At 36.8% G+C, this 19,641-nt stretch overlaps 1 protein-coding gene across 1 annotated transcript; it reads left to right on the top strand.

Annotated features, from left to right (window-relative positions):
• Positions 1-505: 505 nt before the first annotated feature.
• CHKA (choline kinase alpha) lies at positions 506-18,055 on the top strand (the record flags this gene model as incomplete). The annotated part of the gene is made up of 11 exons (XM_009889365.1): positions 506-625; positions 7,584-7,637; positions 12,045-12,158; positions 12,775-12,908; positions 13,180-13,284; positions 13,655-13,713; positions 14,498-14,585; positions 15,514-15,622; positions 16,111-16,217; positions 16,540-16,621; positions 17,387-18,055. Coding segments are annotated over 11 exons (1,032 nt in total), but the record flags the coding sequence as incomplete, so codon positions are not given.
• Between the last annotated feature and the right edge of the window lie 1,586 nt (positions 18,056-19,641).

Genomic DNA, 19,641 nt, shown 5'->3' with positions numbered 1-19,641 from the left:
TTGATCAGTGATGTGGTAGCACAGGTATTCAGGTTAAATCTTGGTAGCTAATCTTTGTAGCTGCCATCATGGTGATACCAGCTCTTAATTCAAATTTAGGGTTTTATGCTCACTGCTTAAGCTTATTCTGCTGTCTTCTTGCTTGTTTGTGCAACCAAGTACATCTGACAAGACTCCAGCATCACTTTCTAGAAGTCCTGAAAATAAATTGAGAACCCTACATCCTGTCTTAGTTGCCTGTTGCTTTTTACATCAATTTGTTCATAGCTTGAGCTGTAAATTGGAACTATAGATCTTGATGGTGAAGTATGCATTAAGAAGCATGAAGCTGCTGATCTTTTCATGGAAGCCTTATATGTCATGAGTTATTGGTACTGTTGGAAAATTGTTTTCTTGTGTTAGAGGAGATCAGTTAATCATACTAAAAGGAGGATTAGTGCGGTTCTAGTATGTAGAAAACCAAAACGTGTGCTTATTCCAAGTTAGCTGATAAACTTTCCTTTCTCTTGATAGAGGTGGCCTCAGCAACATGCTGTTTCAGTGCTCACTACCTGATACCATTGAGACAGTTGCAGATGAACCACGGAAAGTTCTCCTGCGCTTATATGGTGCAATCCTGCAGATGGTGAGTAAGTAGAGTGATTTGGGAGTGGGAGGGTTTCTGTAGCTTAATTGTGATACGTTTGGAGATCTTCATTTGTGACACACTGCAAGTGTGTGCTGCTTTATCCTTTTGGGAGTGTGTTTTAGTGGTAGTTGGGTAGACGGCTAGCTTAAAGCAGTTTTCATTGTTACTGTCTAGAACTTACACCGCTTTCTATACAGATCCTGACTGGCGCGTATCAGCTGAAGGCTTATTTGCTGTCTGTTTGATCAGTAATGTTTTGTTTATGGTGTTAAGTTTGGACTGTGGTGTTTCAGAAGTTATTAAAGTTTGCTTCTGTACAGTATGTAGGATTTTGGCATAACTAGCAAGATTGTAAGAGACAACCACTTAATCTTAATCTTGGTAGCATTTATGAATCTTGGAGATAAAAGTTGAAGGTTTTGTCAAACTTGTACAGTGCTCAAGCATTTTATTAGAGATCTCAAGGGTAATTGTGTTGCTGGAAAACTTGATCTACAGTGTTAGCAGCCACGTCATTCCAAAACACGCTTTTCTAAATGTGTGATATGCCTTGTAGCTGGCATAGAAGCTTAACCGAATGTTTGTCGCACTCTTCTAATGTTACTTTTCTTTTATTTGGTTAGTAAAATGTAAATAGCATCGAAATTTGTCAAACCTTAAGAGAAGTGGTTGGCAAATCTGTTTCAAATTGTAAGGTTTAAAATCAAGAATATTTTGTAAAGGTGATCTCTTCCAAAGCTTTCAAGCAGTTACGGTAGGACTATGCAGCAAATCTCTTATCCATCTCTGCTAGACACTTGATTATATTGTAAATAAATAATAAGTGTTTAACCATATGAAAAATTGCAGCTTCATAAAATTACATTCGGATGTTGGCAATTTTTTCTATTTTACTTACAGGGTCTGGTTTTATCCATTAATTTGATATTTTCCAGTACTCAGTCACTTGCTTTGAGTAATTTATCCAATATCTGCAGGAGATTGACTGTTCCTGAAATTTCAGCCCATTATTCCTGCTGCCTTGACCAAACCTACTATTAAATCTCATTGGATACTGTCACTTAACTGGCTTTAAAGTGTTCTTTTGTTATACTATGTGAGGTATTAACTTTCCCATGGTAACAAACTTTACCAGCAATACATATAAGATTCCAGTGGTTTGAAATAGCATAAAACACTTGGCTACACCACTGTATGTGTGTTGGGAAAGTTAAACTGTTGAATAAAAGTGTGTAGAAGTTCATTAATTCAAGCTGAAACAGTCTTTCCTTTAGTTTAAGAGAAACCAAAAGCAATGTGAAAAAAATGGTGGTGAGAAACTTTGTTTTCAAAATGACTTCTAGGGTTGATGCTAACAACTTTTTTTCAGAATTAATGGCTTTAAATGTAGTACTGACTTAATTTGTAGAAGGCTTGAGTAGGAACATGGGCTGTAAAACTTCTGTAGTGGTAGAACTTCTGTTGCCCAAGAGCTGTGAAGAAATGTGGCCTTTCCCTTATATTTCAAAGGAAAAGTAGACTCTAGAATTTGGTTGCCCTCCTCTTCACTCAGGGTTTAACTTGCCTTTCCTGTGCCCCTATCCACTGAATAAATCAAAATAAAATTTTGGGCTCTAAAATCAGAACTAATTTGGTTTGAAAATTGAAAGTGTGTTCATAACTTTCTAACCTTTCTACTCTTGGTGTTGAAGGATCTTTTGAGATGTCTAACTTCCTTTATTTCCGTAGTGGCAGTGAAATTGACTGCTCTTGTTGGTGCAGTTCACTAAAGGTTAAGTAAGCAGAGAAAGTCCCAAGGTAAAACTTTCAGATTGCATTGAGGTTCACAATTTTTGTCGACAAACATTTGTCTCTTCCAGCCCCTTTACCTTAAATGCAAGTTAAAATATAAGCAAACTGTTTTATTGGGGTATTTTGAAAACCTCACTTAGGACTCTTATGAATTTCTGGGTGGCGTAAGCAGAATCTTATGACAAGCCTGTTACGAGGGAGTAATTTGATATTTTTTAGTAATGTTGCTTAAGTTTAGAGCCCTATAGAAGTTAAGGGACACTGCTTAAGTTAGTTGAGTTTTGAGACCTTTTGCTAAAATCATAACAATTCTCAATGACTTAATTGTAACTGCCACTGGGTATTAGTAGTTACCACTTGTTTGCTTGAGCCTTTGTAGCATGTTTTAAGTCTTGTCCATTTTACTTTCTGTTGAAATTGGAACACAAAACAGTGATAATATCAGCTCTTCTTATTCCTTTACTGTAAATACTATAGATCTATAGCAATTTGTACCAAATTGTTGTATGTACAGAAGAAAAGTTTAACTTAAAAGTTTTAATAGAAGTGAAAAATAGATACACAATACTAACTTAAAAATGAATGATACTGGTACCATAATTCTTTGAGCCACCTTTTAAAGGAACATTTTTTGCAGTTTGAAAATAGCCCCAGTTTGCTTATTATGAATCTTGGAAGACACAAATGTCAGTACATGAAACTCATCCAATATAAACCATGCCAGCTGGCTAAAGCTGCCTCACAGGGAAGGCTTTGTGCCTTCCTCTGTCATAGCTGATATGTTTAAGCCAATTTTTTGTGTGCATGACTGTTTTGGGGGGAGTTGGGGGGAGATTGAACTGAACTGGCTTGGCCATTATTATGAATGGTCGCACTGGCATGGATGTTTAAAAATCAAGGACTTCTCTTGAGTATATCCTTGAGCAGAACATTTTTTTTTTAAAGACAAGTATTTGTGCTTGTGACAGGTTAAAGTACTAACCACATTAAAACTCAAATGTTTGAGGCACAATGCAGATATGTTCTACATTGGAAAAAAGGGAGATGTCTTACTCTGCTTCACTTATTCTTGCTCCAGCTTAGTTGCTAAATTTCAAGGGGAGCATTGAAAATAAAACATCCTCATGACAAAATGTCTTTAACTGTTGGCTATGTCAGTGTTAAAACAACTGAAACAAAAGGTTCTTCAACAATGTGGCATTTAATGTCCAGACTAAGATTGGATTTCATATGCAGGTCACTGTAGTGTTTCTGCTTAAAATCAGAACAACCAAAACTTCCCAAATCTTAGAAATGCTGATATGATTTCAATATAAGTGAGCATCAACAAAAAAAAAAAATTCAAATTAAGGTGAATTTTTTTGAAGTTCACCTATCAAAAGGTAACTTGGTGATTGATTCCCATCATTTTACACATGTCAAAAGAACCTTGAACTCTGATTCAGTGGGGCTCTGTTACTTTGCAAAAGCCAAAACAAAATCTTGCATATAAATGAGGAAAAAACAAACCAGTATACCTGATGTTCCTCTCTGGTCTCTCAACTTCTATGTGAGCAGATGCAAAATAAGTAAAATGGTTGCCACAGTTCTGTGGTAAATCTTTTTCCATACCTGCCTTGCTGCCTTTTATTTTTTGTAACTAAATAAAATGCAGACTGCTGTGTAACTGTAATTATCAACGTCTTCTGTGGTTGTTGGTGTCCATGTCTGTTTGTAGCATGGAGTAACTACAAATCCCTGGCACTGGCAGACGGCTTGAAAGAAACCAAGCACCTCTTACGGGGATATATTTGTGTTGGGTGGAGTTAAGGGTATTCTGGGGGTAATGTACCACTTTAGTTGTATATGCATGTGTTCTCTGCTGCAGGCTTGCCCATGCGATCGTGCCTAGAGCACTCTGGTTTCCAGGTGACAGACACGATTCACGGTATAGTATGAGATCTCTGAAGTTGGAGCATTCTCTACAGCTTTCGTTTTCTTTAGTACTGGATTTCATTGTTTAAAAATAAGGCTTAAGTAGCACCAGCTACTGTCTGTGCATCTGAATGTTTACAGAAATAACAATATATCGAAGTACTGCCCCTTCCTTTCCTCTGCTCCCTCATAAGAGAATGGTAACTTGCAATGAAGAGGATTAGAGATGTCTCTGTGGCTTTTTTAGGGCTTCAACTGGGAATTCTTCTTTGCATGCTACCTTTTAGGACTTGAGCAAATTAGTATCAGTTCCTTCAGGTCTCGCAGGAATCGGTGATCAACAACAGATTATTAGAAGGAGTAGTTATTCCTGAATCTAAAACTTTATTCTCATACCTTGAAGTTAAGAAACTTTTAAGAAAAGTTTCCCCTGCATAGGTTGCCTCTAATGTCTTGGGCAGTTACTTGTAATGTTGTAATTCCTTTGGATTTGAATTCCTTGGGATTTGTCTAAAGCAAAGTATTGCAGTGTTTTGAAATCTTGAAAACTACTAAAGCTGAGTAAACTCAGAAAACTGGAGTTACAATGTAAGATTTAAATTTTTGGGCAGAGCTAAGGTATACTTGGGGGGGGGGGGTGGAAATTGCAAGTTCCTCCTCTACACAGAATTCCCTGCCAAGTGTCATTGTGCATCTCATCTGCCAGCTACAAGACAAATAAATTTGGAACATTAGGGAGAAAATGATGAAAAACGTGATTTTCTGCGTCAAGCTCCCAGATGTATAAACACTATCTGGTCATCTTCTGATCACAGATCAGATAGTGTGGAACGTCTCCCATTCTAGGATTTCCTTATACCTGAAACTTCCTGTCTTAGAACCAATTTACATGATGACAAAGTAGACTCTAACTTCTGTTGTCTCTGTGCATATAGCTGTCCTCCCTTACTAAAATTGTAGAGAGCTTTCTCGGTCTGCTTTGAGAGTAAACCTTCCCACAATAAAGAAAGCACTGAACCGTTAAAAGAAATGTTAAAGATGTAGAACACGTATCCATTTCTAGTTATCACTTCCATATAGAGTGAGTGGTTAAAAACCTTCAGGAATTATTCAGTTGTTCTCTTGTTTGGGTAATTTAAGTCCCAAAATCAGACATAAATTGGAGCGAGCCATTAGAGTTTATGGGAAAACTGGAGTTTTGATTGGTTTAGACCAGAACATGTGCGAAATATGTAGATCAAATTACCTCATGGTATGAGAACTTTCATTTTGAACCACTGTTCTCATAGATGATTGTGCAGTCAGAAAACAAATAAATCTTACCACTTTCACATCTGTTTAACTCTTAAATGTCTGTTACATAAAATTGCATCCTGCTTACTTCATTCTCCTTGACTACGTGTACTGGAGACTCCTAAATGTAGGCTGAGTACATGGCCACTTGTGAAGACTGATCCTCTCCAAGCTCCCATTCATATTTGCAAGTTACTTACAAACTATTTTGTATTCATTCTCCTCTGGACACTAATGCTCCATGCTGAGGGAACAGAAAAGAGGAAGGGATGACGCAGAAGTCTCCTTTTCTGATGACTCTGCAGTACATATCCCTAATTGTCTCTTTCTAATGGCACAGTAGATGCCATTAGGCTATCTCCAACGCTAATTTGAGGTGGACTCTTAGAACTGGCTAGCTCTTTATACAGTATGACTTCTGGAAAGTGGATGCCAGTTCAGGTTCTAGGGAAAAGCCTAATCTGCTTACCTTCTGATGAACTGAACCATTCTGAGAGCACCATTAATCAGGAAAGACTCCTGGATGGTGAGTAACTTTCTGACTGTTCAAGAAAAATCTGTAAGATGCAAGAGTGGTATTGATGTAGGACATGCTTGTTCAGAGAAGCACTCTGTAAATGACTTTAATACCATTGAGTAGTTATGCATTTAGCTTTAGTGAATATGTTTTGACTTTATTAATTTCCTTGAAAGGAATATAAACTACTAGTAGTTTTCATATTGTCTTGTTTTAAACTTATATCCTAGTGGTATGGGAAGTACTTGCTGAAAGACCATCGATTCATGTTAACTATACTTCTTCTATAGCTTCTGAAATACTGTAACTGCATAGCTTGTGTAAATCATTAGCTTGTTGTATTGTACTTAAGGCAGCTGGTGTTGCTTAACTGTATTCCATTAAGTTCATATTTCCACCCTTGTTTTGGACATGTTAGAGCTTTGGAACAGAAAGGTATGCACATGGTTCTATAAATCAAATGTTTTTGTTCAGAAGGTGGAGATGCAGGCTGCCTTTATGGGCCTCTAAAGCTAGTCTGGTTTAAACAGTCAACGGTGGAGTTGCAACATAAATAGCAGCCACAAACTGTCGCTAATTCTAAGCAAATATTTGCTTTCTCTTCTCCTTACCTTCAAGCCCTTTAAAGGACAAGCTTTTTATTACATCTTGAATTTTAAGTGTGCAGCTGTATTAAAAGCATGTGCCACTGAGGGTTCAGTTGCTGAGGGTATGGTTTGATACTCTGAGACTGCTTTAGAATGACTGTTAACATTCCTAGCACAATACATTATGTATGGAATTTGTTAAAGATTTGCTAGTATACTGCAGTTCTTACTGAGACATCTTTAGTTTACATGGGCTGTTCATTTGAAGAAAAATCTTGGATTTGCATGGCCAGTGGCACATCTTACATGTAGACTAGACAGCATACTGTAAATAAGGAAATTCTAGTCACAAGAAATCTGGAAAATAAGGTAATAGAAAAAAGCAAGTGCTTTGCAAGCTTCATAATATGCCTTTTCTAATAGTCCTTCTAAGGCTTTTATGTAATCTCTGTAATGCATCTCTTAAGTGCTTTAGGTACAAGAATATCATCATCCCAGATGTAATGCAGAGGAACTTAATTTTCTCTTAATTAAAAATGTTCATCTAAGCTTATGATACATTGAAATCTTGTTTTGAAATACTGGGAAACAAGAACGCCTTAATCAGCTCTCAGGCTATTTACAGGAGTGGCTTGATCTCAGTGGCACATCCTTTTGAAAGATTTTGGAATTGTTGAAATAGTGTGGTGGTCAGAGATCAGATGGATATACTAGTGCTGTAGCTGTCACAGATCAAGACAGTGAAACATCTAGTTAATTGTAGCTGGTACTTCTACTCCCTTTGTTCTGGTGGTTGCAGGTTAATCTTACTAAATTTCATCTTCTCATTGTGCTTGCTTTTTCTCATTCATAGAGGTCCTGTAATAAAGGAGAATCTGTACAGTCACAGAAGGAAAATGACTTGCAAGTGAGTAATTAAATTTACTTATTTCACAGAATTTTACAGGTGATAGAGGAATGTGGTGATCCTGCTTCTTCTAAACCAGTAGTTAATCCACCTGGTGTCTGGGCTCTGTTTCTAAAAACTGTAAACAGTAATGAAGAAAAGAAATCTATTTGCTCATAGAAGTAACATAATGTGAGTGCCTGCACATAGTTTGGAAATATTTAAGCATCCCACATTAACAAGAAACAATTTTACCCTAAATGGTTTCATACCACTTCTAACATTGGTATCAGTACTGCTGTTTCTAGTACTAGGCTCTTCTTTCTTCAATAGAGGAAGATCAGTACTCTGCTTTACCTAATCCCTATTTTATAATACATTCATAAACTCTTCTGAGGAAAGTATATGGAGCTGGAGAGAACTTCCTCTTGAATATGAAGTGTTTCTCATTAGCATTGTGCTTGGATCATCTGTGTTCTGCAAACTTAAAAGTTCTTGCATTTGGAACCATTTCCACTTATGCAGCGTAATGTTTAGCTGAGTGTAATTTTTCATAAAGTCATCTGAACAGAATTTGTTAATTTAGATTTCTACCCTGGCACAACTTTTTCAGTAAGGGATAACATTTGCAGCATGTTAGCCAGATGCTTTGCTTGTTATGTACTATCATTTTTCAGCTCTGTAATGGTTTTGGCAGTGATTAGGGAGAAGTACATTTTACTCGTTTGATAAGTGCTGCTTTTCTCCCCTTGTATTTTCTGCCTTCTGGGAATGTCATCTGAAACAGTTCAACCATTTGCGTTTTTTCTAGTGAGTTGAAACTGGCTTTAAAATTTTTGTTGTTGAATTATTGCTTTTGAAGTTTTGTTGAACTTCCAGTTAAATTTACTGGAACAACTTCGATCAGTTGAACCAAGACTGAACTGAAAAAATATACTGGTTTGATTCTTCAGTTTTCTTCAGAGATGAAAAATGAAGGTGGCTTGATTTCACTCCCACCCTGTTCCAGTAAAAAAAGTTCCTAAAAATATAAAAATAAAAATCCAAACAAGCCCCACCCAGGTGCCAGCAGCTCATAGTAGTTTTGCAGTACAGGAAGCAGGGCTTTGAACTTCAGAACTGTCTTTGTTTGTTGCCTGAAAGTAGTGATTCTATGCTGGTAGGTTATTGTTTTCTGCTATTGATCTCATAGTGCTAGAACTTCACTGTTGGATTAGCATACTCAAGAATTCCTGTCAGGATGGATTTGTTAATTTTCTTGAATCTAGGTAAAAATTGTAGATAAGTTTGATCAAAAGAGTTAATGTCATCCTTTGGGGAGAAGAAAAACCTCTCAGTAATTCTGGATCACTAGCAAAAGTATTGTAGCTGTTCAGAGCTGCCTGGTGTTCAACAACTGTGACTAGAGATGGCGTAGCCTTCTGTTGGGTTATAAGGTCTTTTAACAGGGATTTTATCTGTTTTACCTTTGGTTTGCTACAGTTAGAGGTAATTTTCTTCAAAATTACTATTTCATGTATTTTTAGTGAGCTTTTTGTTGAAGCAAGTATAAAGCAGAAGCTTCAGTTCCAACTGAAGTATAGAAAGGCTTTTGATCTTTCATTGCCATTTTGATCTTTCTTTTCCATTACAGGAAAAGTCTTGTAAAGAGTGTTTGTAATTCTTAGGTTTGAAATGCAACATTGAGCTCTAAGTATTCATTTAAAAATGAGTGGTCAAATCAGCTTGTTTTAAATACAAGTGCTAATGGTTACCTCTTAATAAAATTGAGAGCTTCAGCGCTTAAACCAACAGATTGTTGTTTTGGCAGTGTAAGTATATTGCAAAGTATTTGAAGGCATTGAGATACATAATTTACTTAGTTTCAATGTGTAGTCCTTTATAAAAGTCATCAGGTGAGCATTGAACTGAAAGCAATAGATTTATTGTGTCCATACAAAGTATTGTATAGAATTTTCTAATGTCTGTTAGTAGTTTATTTGCACGCTTATACGTGACCATAGTGTATGGAGTGAGACTTGGTGAAAGGTCCATCAGGTATTATGAAGGAGAACTCTATGTGCCTGAGATACATAGATGGTGTTATTCCACAGCTGTCACTGGACTTATCCTCAAGTGACCATTCTGTTACAGTAGAGGAAGTTATTTTGGTGCTCTAAACTTTATTATAAGAGTCAGGCCCCAGAGCATTCAAACTTGGAATATTCTTGTATGGCTGCTTTTAGATAATATTTGCCTGTACTTTTTAATCTTGAAGTAGATCTTTCATGGAAGGATGTAGCCATCTTTGTTAACACAGCTGACACGAGTTTACAAACTTGTAATCATGTAGTTGTGGATTACCTGAAAGTTCTAAATTTTTGAGCATGTCTTAAAGGACTAGGGCTAGGCAGACATGTGGCAGAAGTAAACTGGAAGTGCACTGTTGAGTAATTGGAAATTTCACTACTCATTGTCATTTTGATGCATTAAGGGGCACCTTAATGAAGAAAGGGCATGTGGTATGTGAAAAATATGCCCCCTTTAAGCTCTACTAATAAAACATAACTTCAGGTTTTCATCTGTAAGCGAAGGACTATAGAAAAAAAGCTGTGCTTGTGAACTGGAGTTTACTTTTGTTGATGGATCTTAAATTTTCTTTAAAATTTCTTAGGATAAAGTTACCAAGCTAGGTGGGTTCAAGGAATCTTAAGAGGGTGAAACCAGGAGAAAATCCCAGATTTTTCCTCCTATTCTGTGGAAAATGGATCATATTAATAGGATATTTTTAGAGATGAAGAACAACTGAGTATTTTTGGTTATGTGTAGGATATTGTTTCTTTTCTTTGGCACCTGCTGTTATCCAAGTATCATGAGTTTGGCTTTCATTAAGATCTCAAAACAAGGAACTGGCATATTAATGGGAACAGCCAACAGGATTGCTGTAATCAGACTTTTAAAATGTTCTGTTGTACCAGTACAGACAAGTTCAATATTGGCTAATAATGGAGTAGACATTCAGTAACCAGTATATAATTTCCTTTTATTTTTTATATTTTCCATTAGGCTTCAGAATTGAACTGAGAAGTTCAGATCTGTGGTGGCAAGGGCATGTGAAATGATTAAAAGTACATATTTTTTGGTGCATTAGTTCTGCTTTGAGTTAAGATGGAAAAACAGTGAAGGACGTGGATGTAATGCATTCATATATAAATCATCATAAACTCTCAATTTATATTCTTGGTGACTCTCTTACTTTTTATGGAACATAGTTACATGAGTCTTTCCTACACTTCAATATGAAATGCTAGAATTTCTTGAAGATGCCAGAATAATGAGGTGTGGGCCAGTAATAAAAGTAACTTATGCTCCAGGCAGTTCCATTGATACTTGAATGGAGCTTGTATAGAACGAGTGAGACTGCGGTGACTACAGTAAGGCAAAAGGCTCTATAGTCCAAACTGTCTGAGAGCTTTCTTAATTTTGTGCTCTTGATTCTTAGGCTTTTAAGTGTCATGGGTCAGACTTTAAAATGAGTTGCTCAAATGTAGGCAGAGGCTTAGCAGATCTCTAGGATTTGAGTAAATCCAGATTCTGGTTGACATAATTGCTACAAGTAGTGATTTACACTATGGCTTCTGTGTTTACTTGCAGGTAATCTTAAGCATCAAGAAAACCATACTTCAGTGATTTTTAACTGTATTTTTTAAACTTATTTTGTATTTCTATTAATTTTTAAACATTCACATTAAAAAGCTGTCTGCGATTGTTATGGACTGAGTTTATTGATATAAGGAAAACCTTGAAGAAAAGTTATTGAAACTTGAGGTATGCTTGGAGGTAGAAAAGGAAGAATGGTTATTCACACGCACATGCTCTTTAGCAGGAGTTTAAATTCTCTCTCTTCAAGGGAAAAAAAAGGAAGACCTAAAATGATTTGTTTCTGTTAAGCACATAAGTCATTCTTCTAAATGAAAAACTGGCTAGTTCAGTTGTCCACTTCATTCACTTGCGTAGTTAAAATGTCTTTTTGTAAGGCAGTGTTCCAAAGTGTGTTAAAATAGCCAAGGATAATATTTATAGTTCCTGTGCTGTGCTTCAGTAGGATAAACTCCCTCAGGAAATGAATTTGCAGAGTTCTCACAGGTTAGGAAGGAGAGGGTGTTTTGGTTTTTACATAGTTTTCCTTTGACCTAGCCTACCAACAGTACCTGTTAAGGAATATAAAGTTTCCTCCCTAGCTTTAAACTTGAAAGCAAAATACTTGTATTGCTCCCATGCTAACTATGAGTTGTTATTAGTCAAGAAATTTTGGTTAGTAAAATGTTGCATCTTCTTTTTAAAGCTAACCCTAGAATTTCTCACTTTGTGACAGTTTAGCTGTTGTGCACACCTAAGTTCATTTCTGTGCAAGCACCAACTAATGCTTTAAATTATTTTTTTTTGTAGGGGGCAGAAGCCATGGTTTTGGAAAGTGTTATGTTTGCCATTCTTGCAGAGAGAGCTCTTGGCCCAAAGTTGTATGGAATCTTTCCACAAGGGAGACTGGAAGAATTTATTCCTGTAAGTCCAGTTTCTGATTAGTTAGTGGGCTGGTAACTGTTTTAATTGATCATGACAAGAAGGTCTCTGGACTGCCCTCAAAAGCAGAGATGTGGGAATGGAATACTTGGCAAAATGTAGTAATAGCTAGCTGTAATTTGATACAGTTATAGTGGGTGTTGGAGAGCCCAATTATAGCTCTTGCCAGGGAGAGATATCTAAAAACTCTTCAGCTGTAGCAGACTAATAAATGAAGATAAAGTCTGTTAGATACCAAACATAGCATTGGAAACTATGGAGTAACACTTCCCTGTGACAGCAACACGAGCAGATGCTTTTGATGTTCTTAAGTATTTATACCCAATCTACTTTGAAGATATTCTTAGTGTGAGATGTGATATTCCCCAGGTTTTGAACTAGAAGAGAATTGACCAAGTCACAAGTAAGCTGGGCTGGCTAACTCAGCTTTTCCAAAGACGGTAATTTTGTTAGTTCATTTGGGCTGAAAAAAATGTATTGCTAAAGTACTATGCTAAGTATTTTATAGTATACTATGTAAAGACTAATGCTAGTGTTTGTAATTAAACAATTTTGTAATTGATTAATTGTGTTTTAAGAATACTAAATTTTATTACAGAGCAGGAAACTAAGTACTGAAGAACTAAGCTTACCTGACATATCTGCTGAAATAGCTGAGAAGATGGCAAGATTTCATGGCATGAAAATGCCATTTAATAAAGAACCTAAGTGGCTTTTTGGAACAATGGAAAAGTAAGTTACACAGTACTTTAAAATATGGAAAAAAGGTGACCTGTTGTAATTTTGATAAGCAGTTCATTCTTTGTGAATGCCTGAGAGCACATGCTCTCACTGTACCCAGAAACTGTTTCATAGTTACTTGAGGAACTTAAATTACCTTGATGAATAGTAACATTTTCTTTAACTCTTTTTTCAAAATTTCTTGATTTTAAATGGTATCTTGGTATGGGAAGACTAATGTACTTAGTCACAAATGCTGTACTACTGTATCTACTTTTAACAGATACCTAAATCAAGTGTTGAGGATTAAATTTACCAGAGAATCCAGAACTAGGAAACTGAACAAACTCCTCAGTTATAATCTGCCCCAGGAAATGAAAAATCTAAGGTAGGCTTGTTTCATCTACCGCTGTCTTCCAATTTGCAGTTTCAATATGAATTTGTATACTTGCTCAAACACATTATATAGTATAATATACTATATTCATTTTACTTTACAAGTTGGGGATTGGTTTTGGTTCTGTAGCCACCATGAGTCTCGTATGACTACGATTCGATACGATCAGTGGCTGATCTGACTTGCTGATCAGTAAAATCCAACTTTGTTGTCCTGATCTCAGGCTCCTAATTGAGAAAATGGGGTCTTGCTAGAAATGAATGGTGCTTCAAATTCTTACAACAAAATCCAATCTTTAAATGGAAGTGGAACTGAGCTTAGTGATTTGTTTCTTACATGATCCTATATTGCTGTTTTCTAGAGCAATGCTTGAAGCTACTTCATCACCAGTCGTATTTTGCCATAATGACTGTCAAGAAGGTAAGCTGCTAATATTTCATGACCTTGTTCAGTGATGCAGTATTAAGCCTTTTCTGGTCACTTGTTTGCTTTCTGAGAGGTGGTCACATTATCAAGGTGCTGCCCTGGCAGCTAACCTGAAACAGCAACCTATGTACTCCTAGTGTGCACCAGTTGAAAAGCAAAATGCATTGACTTCAGCAACCCTTCAGGCTAAATAAGACAATGTCTAGTATCATAACTGGATTAAGCCAAGCGTGTACACATGCTCTGTTAGTATAGGTCGGTTGGTCATGGTGTTCTCTGTTAAAACCGTACCTTTTCTAGCTGTTCATATTAGAATAGCAAAGTGATCAGTCTGGCTTTCAGACAGCTGAAAACCAATTCTTGTCCCAAGTGTTGTGTGGTCAATGATAGTGCTATGCAGGTATGAAAGATGTTGCATAATTTAGATCTCAAGCTGTGGAAAGAAACAATTCTGCAAGGACTGCTAAGGCTGATGATGTCACCTGAGTTAGCTGCAAGTTAAACACTGGAGAAGTGTGACTCTTGGGAGAACAAGTCTACCTGTGCCTGTGCAGAAGAAAACTTTATTGCTTTCAGCTTTACAAGGCTTATGGTATATATCTCAGTTATCACTGTGCTGATACACAGCCAGTGCAACTTGGCTATTCCTATCATTCTTCTGTGCAGATGTAAGGGATAACTGGGATTATCTGAACAATGTTTCTTAAGATAGAGTATTGATTTTCTGTAATTTTCCTAGGACTTTATTGAATATGTTGTATTATCTCAAAATTTTCAGGTAATGTCTTGCTTCTGGAAGGCAGAGAGAATTTGGAAAAACAAAAGCTGATGCTCATTGACTTTGAATACAGCAGCTATAATTACCGGTAAATCACTATATTTTCTATTCACCAGGAAGGTGTATTACTTTCTACGTGCCACAGTGAGAACAAGCGCTGCACTGCTGATTATCTGTCTCTTCCAGTGAATTGTGTTCTACTTTTAGTGATGGACAGCAAATATAACTAGTCAAAACAACTCTGGTCCTGATGGTGTTGCATATAGGCATACAGCAGAGTGAAAGTTGTTGGAGCTCCTTGTTTGTCCAGACTAGAGGTCGTCTTTATGCACAAATGGCTGCTTGCATGTCAAAATTTCTTTCTAGTGGGAAGATAAGGAAAATGGAAGATTGTGTGTATGTACATATGTAGGGCAGGTTTGCTTTTGCTTTTTCCTCAGGTCTTTCAAATGGCTTCCTCATCTCTGCAGATGAGTGTAATCCTAGTTTTTTTGCTACACGGTTACACAAAATGCTTTCTGTTCTTACCTCAGTTGCCTGTGTTTAAGGAAGATCTATGTGTGTGGAGTCATTGGGGTCATTAAACATTAGCATGGCTCGAACATAATGGAACCCTAAATTCTGATAATGTAAAAGTGGGATATGTTAAATACTTAAATAGTATGACCTCTTTGCCTATGATAATGCTAACATTAGAGAAGTGTCTGACTTCATGCTGAGATGTAGTGCATACTCAAGTATACTTGACTGTCTTCATTTGTTTAAAACTTGATAGCAAATTCTAGTATTTTCATGTAGCTGGTAGCTTTCATTCTTAACTGGCCCCTCTTTACTAATTGATTTTAATAACTTGCAAAAAAGTTGTATTCTAGTCATCAATTCTCTATCTCCTATAGCGAAACTGGAGTAACTTCTAAGTAGTGTTGTGCTTTTTAACTTGATTTTAGGTTTGCTTAAGCAAAACCAGATTGCTAGTATGCAAATATTGAGGTACTCATCCTTTATATCTTTTTCAGAGGATTTGACATTGGGAATCACTTCTGTGAATGGATGTATGATTACACATATGAGAAGTACCCATTCTTCAAAGCTAGTGTTCTTAAATATCCTTCAAAGAAGCAACAGGTAGGCACATAAAACATAAGGTGCCAGTGAATTAATAAAGTGCCAGTGTCCACAGTCTTCAAATCTTAACTTGCTTTTCAAATTCTGTTTTGGACTTACTTTGTCCTAAGACCCTTTGTCCATGACCTTTACTTCCTGTAATCCCAGCTACCTCTGCTTTAAAAATCATAGAAACTTCATAATAGGTATTCAGGGTAGAATATTTACTATGTGCTATGTAGCTATCCACCACAAAGCCCAGTACTTGTGGACTGCAGCTGTGAAATTAGTAGCAAAAAGTCATCTGTTGTCCTAATATTATGGTTTTTTGTAAAACAAACTTCCAAGCAATTAGTAGAACCACCATGAATCTTAAAGCTAGTTCCAGCACTTTTGATGTTTAGAAAAAAAATGACAACTTATTAAAAGTCCTGCCTAGTTTTGAAAGAAGCAGATAAGCAGATATGTCTTGAGATGAAGAGTTGTAACTCTGTTTACTTTCCTTCCAGCTTCATTTTATCTCCAGTTACCTGTCTGCATTCCATGATGGATTTGAAAATCTGAGCAATGAAGAGAAGTCCAAACTAGAAGAAGAAGTGTTGATAGAAGTTAATAGGTAACTTGTCTTTCACAATTGTCTTGAAACTTCCACCTATACTCATATACCTGACTGGGTGGATAAACTTTAGCCACGAGAGATTCTAAGCTATTTATATGTGGTAAAGAAAAATCTGTTGATTGTAACCTTTATTATATGCTATTAGTGGAATAAACAAAATACTACTCCATGGGGAAGCTAATGGAATTATTTTTATAGTGTCGTACTTGAAGAGAAGGTGGTACATGCCCAAATTAGGGAATGCTATTCTAACAGGATATTGAAGTAAAATGTTGTGACTTATCTGGGTATTTCAGTAAACATAGCCTTGTAATTTCAGGTTTTCCCTTGCATCACACTTCTTCTGGGGTCTGTGGTCTATTATACAAGCGAAGATCTCATCCATTGAGTTTGGTTACCTGGTAAGTTATTTAATTGTAGTTTCAGGTAATTAAAAATGTATACTCTGAGTAACCTGTGGTGCATTATCAGAAAGTAAATGAAATGTTCTTTCACAGCAACAATATCTTCTAGGTGGAGTAAAGCTTTTCAAAATCAACTTGTTCCTAGTTTGTGCTCTTAATGTAAAGAACATCTAAAATAATAAAAAACTTCAGAAATTCTTCCCCTTGTTACATAGAGACTGTAGCCTTATGTGTCAGGCCTTGCAGTGGCATGATACCTTGCAGTGAAGTGGTTCTTCTGCAGTAAGAGATCCCATGCAAGAGGGAAGCTAGCAATGCGTAAGTGTGAATTTGGAAACTGAGTGGTCAAAGTGCACATGTAATAATGTGTTGATACTCAGTGTGCAACAATGTCAATGCGAAAGGGATCAGTCTAACTCTTGATACCTGCTTAGAGTACTGCAAAGTGCTGTACCTTTCAGGTGCATTGAATATCCTTTTTAGTGAAATCTTGACTCCTTTTAGTTCCTGTTTTTGGGGGTTTTTTTCTGACATGCTGGCAGCAGCTAATTGTGTTAGAATTGAAATAAGGTTGGAGGAAATTTTAAGAGGCCAAGAACACTTCTGGAGAGATAATCCTTCCCAAATAGAGCTAATTAATGCATTGAGATGATGGATTAGGAAGGTAACACAGTTAATACCTTCGTTATACTTCCCCATCCCAAATAAGTGAACTCAGCTGTGCTTACTGCATTGACTACTGAATGTCCCTTATTTCTCCAGGAATATGCGTTATCCAGATTTGATGCATACTTCGATCAGAAGAAGAAGCTGAAAGTGTGAATGTGGGAGGCATGGCCTGTTGGTTACTGTACGAAGAGGGCAGCTGGACAGAATTTACACTGTGCTTAGGCTACTGTATCTCTAATGAAGGTGTCACTGAATTCCAGTTCCTTGGAACACTGGTGTACATTACTGAGGACTGTATAAAAATGACTTGTTTACAGTTTCATAAATACTTGGAATGAGATTGGGAGGCAAAAGTAAAATACAACAGTGCAATATCTTTAAATCTTTCTGATCTAGAAGGTATATTTTATATTGTGGGAGAAGCTTACAATTTAGTGTCAATACCACATGCATGGGAGCAAACAGTGTTACTGTGAGTACATTTTCTAGGGGGTTGTTGGCATTATGGTTTGTTGTAAGCAGAACAGTTGTAAAAGATGATTAATTGTAGACACTGCTTCTTAATGAGAAGGAAAAGTGAAGGAGACAACAGTTAAACTGTGAAATATGCTTAAAATCTTGCTGTGAGAGTAGGTTCAACATGCCCCATGAACACTATCTTCAAAGCTGCTGATACATTACACCACTTTAACTGTAAAGCAACTAAACACATTGAAGCGCTGTGCTTTAAAGTGTTATCTGCATATACATGAATGTTTCTCTTAAGCTGGTGTGCCTGTGAAGTAAAGTATGAATGAACTTTGAACTAGCCATTCTGAAGGAGTTTGTCTTGAACTGTTCATTCCATGTCCTTTAAGAACATGCTTTAGCCCAGCCCGGTTCTCTCAAAATACTGTGTCCTGCACAGGGGATTCCGTGGGCTGGCAGCACTGGGAAGAGTGCCTTGAATTGCTCTAGCAACTCCCCAGATAACTGGATTGGCATTGACAATGCTTGTAATTGGAGCCCGTCTCTCTTCTGTTGCCTCAGTATATGGCTGTAAGAAATAGTAGAGCCAAAGACTGCGGAGAACACTTCAGGAACCTGCTGTTCTGCCATTCGATGCTTACATGGCTTGGGAGGTGCTTTTCTTGCACCTTCAATTTTCATTATGTTCCAGCAATCCAGTAAAGTGGAGCGAGCGTCTTGTGGGGAACAATAACATGTATATTGAAACTTGAGTATAATCTGTGTACATGTCATCTAAAGATTTCTTTAGATTTTTGAGAACTTGTTTATTTTGAATGTTACTTGTTTGTGCTTTCTAACATGCTGTATTATAAATAATAAACTTGTAAGTCTACCCTTTTTCACTTGTATAGCAAATACTGTTTCAAGCAGCTGAAAAAATGTGCAGCATCTTATGTACTGTATCGCATAACTTGTAAAAGCTGTCATTTTATTCTCTAGTATAGAGAATAATTTTCCATACACTCAATTATTAATACTTTATAATAAATATAAAGCACTTAAAAACATCATAGTTCTTAAGTCTTCGTTATATCTGCAGGATAAAATAGATGCTGTTTCTGGCCTTAACCTATGCTGGACGTACTTTCTTGCTTATCATCGAAGGCAGACTAATTAAAGGTCTAGGCTCAGTGCTGCAGGATATACCTCCTACATAAATTCATCTTTAGCATTTATTCTATAACTGAATAATAGAAAGTGTGGGGGATAAAAGGTGGTTAAAGCAAGTGATGCTTTAACAGAAGATCACTTTATAAAGTCTATAGTTTTGGAGGTGGGAAAAGGCTTAGGTTTAAACACTTTACTGGATCTGTCCTGTTAACTACCCTGAAAACAAAGGTAAAAGTTACCAGTATATATTGAGTTTTACTGACACACCAGTTCAAGTACTGATAGTATGAATAGGCAGGTAATTTCTCTAGGTTTTTGAAGGCCTCATTTAACAGGTACTATTGTACACAGTAAACCCAGTGGGAATGGCAGTGGAATGATCCTGAAAGCAGAAAAGGACTGATAATAGGCGTCCTGATTCTCTAGGAAGCCTTGTTTTGTATTCCAAGGGTAAGTTCAAGTTCTCAAGAAGCCCATGGAGATGGTCCAACTCATCCATTGCATTTCATGCTACTGGGAACCAAAAAGGGAAGGAGACTCAGTCACAGTAGCACTAACTAATAAAAGGTTGCATCAGAGGTGAAGCCCTTTCCTAGAGTCAGGATGGCTCTTGTTAAAGAATTTCTGAGAGGAAATTAAGCTGTAAAGTTCCCTGGCAAGACTGCTTCAGGTAAGACCCAGAACTGCAGTTGTGCTCCAGCATTAGTACTGTGATTTCTGAGAGTAAG

Source organism: Charadrius vociferus, unplaced genomic scaffold (genome assembly GCF_000708025.1).
Source record: "Charadrius vociferus isolate BGI_N301 unplaced genomic scaffold, ASM70802v2 scaffold467, whole genome shotgun sequence".
Taxonomy (NCBI): Eukaryota; Metazoa; Chordata; class Aves; order Charadriiformes; family Charadriidae; genus Charadrius; species Charadrius vociferus.
The sequence above is the reverse complement of the archived record's forward strand: the minus strand, read 5'-3'. Positions and strand labels throughout refer to the sequence as shown.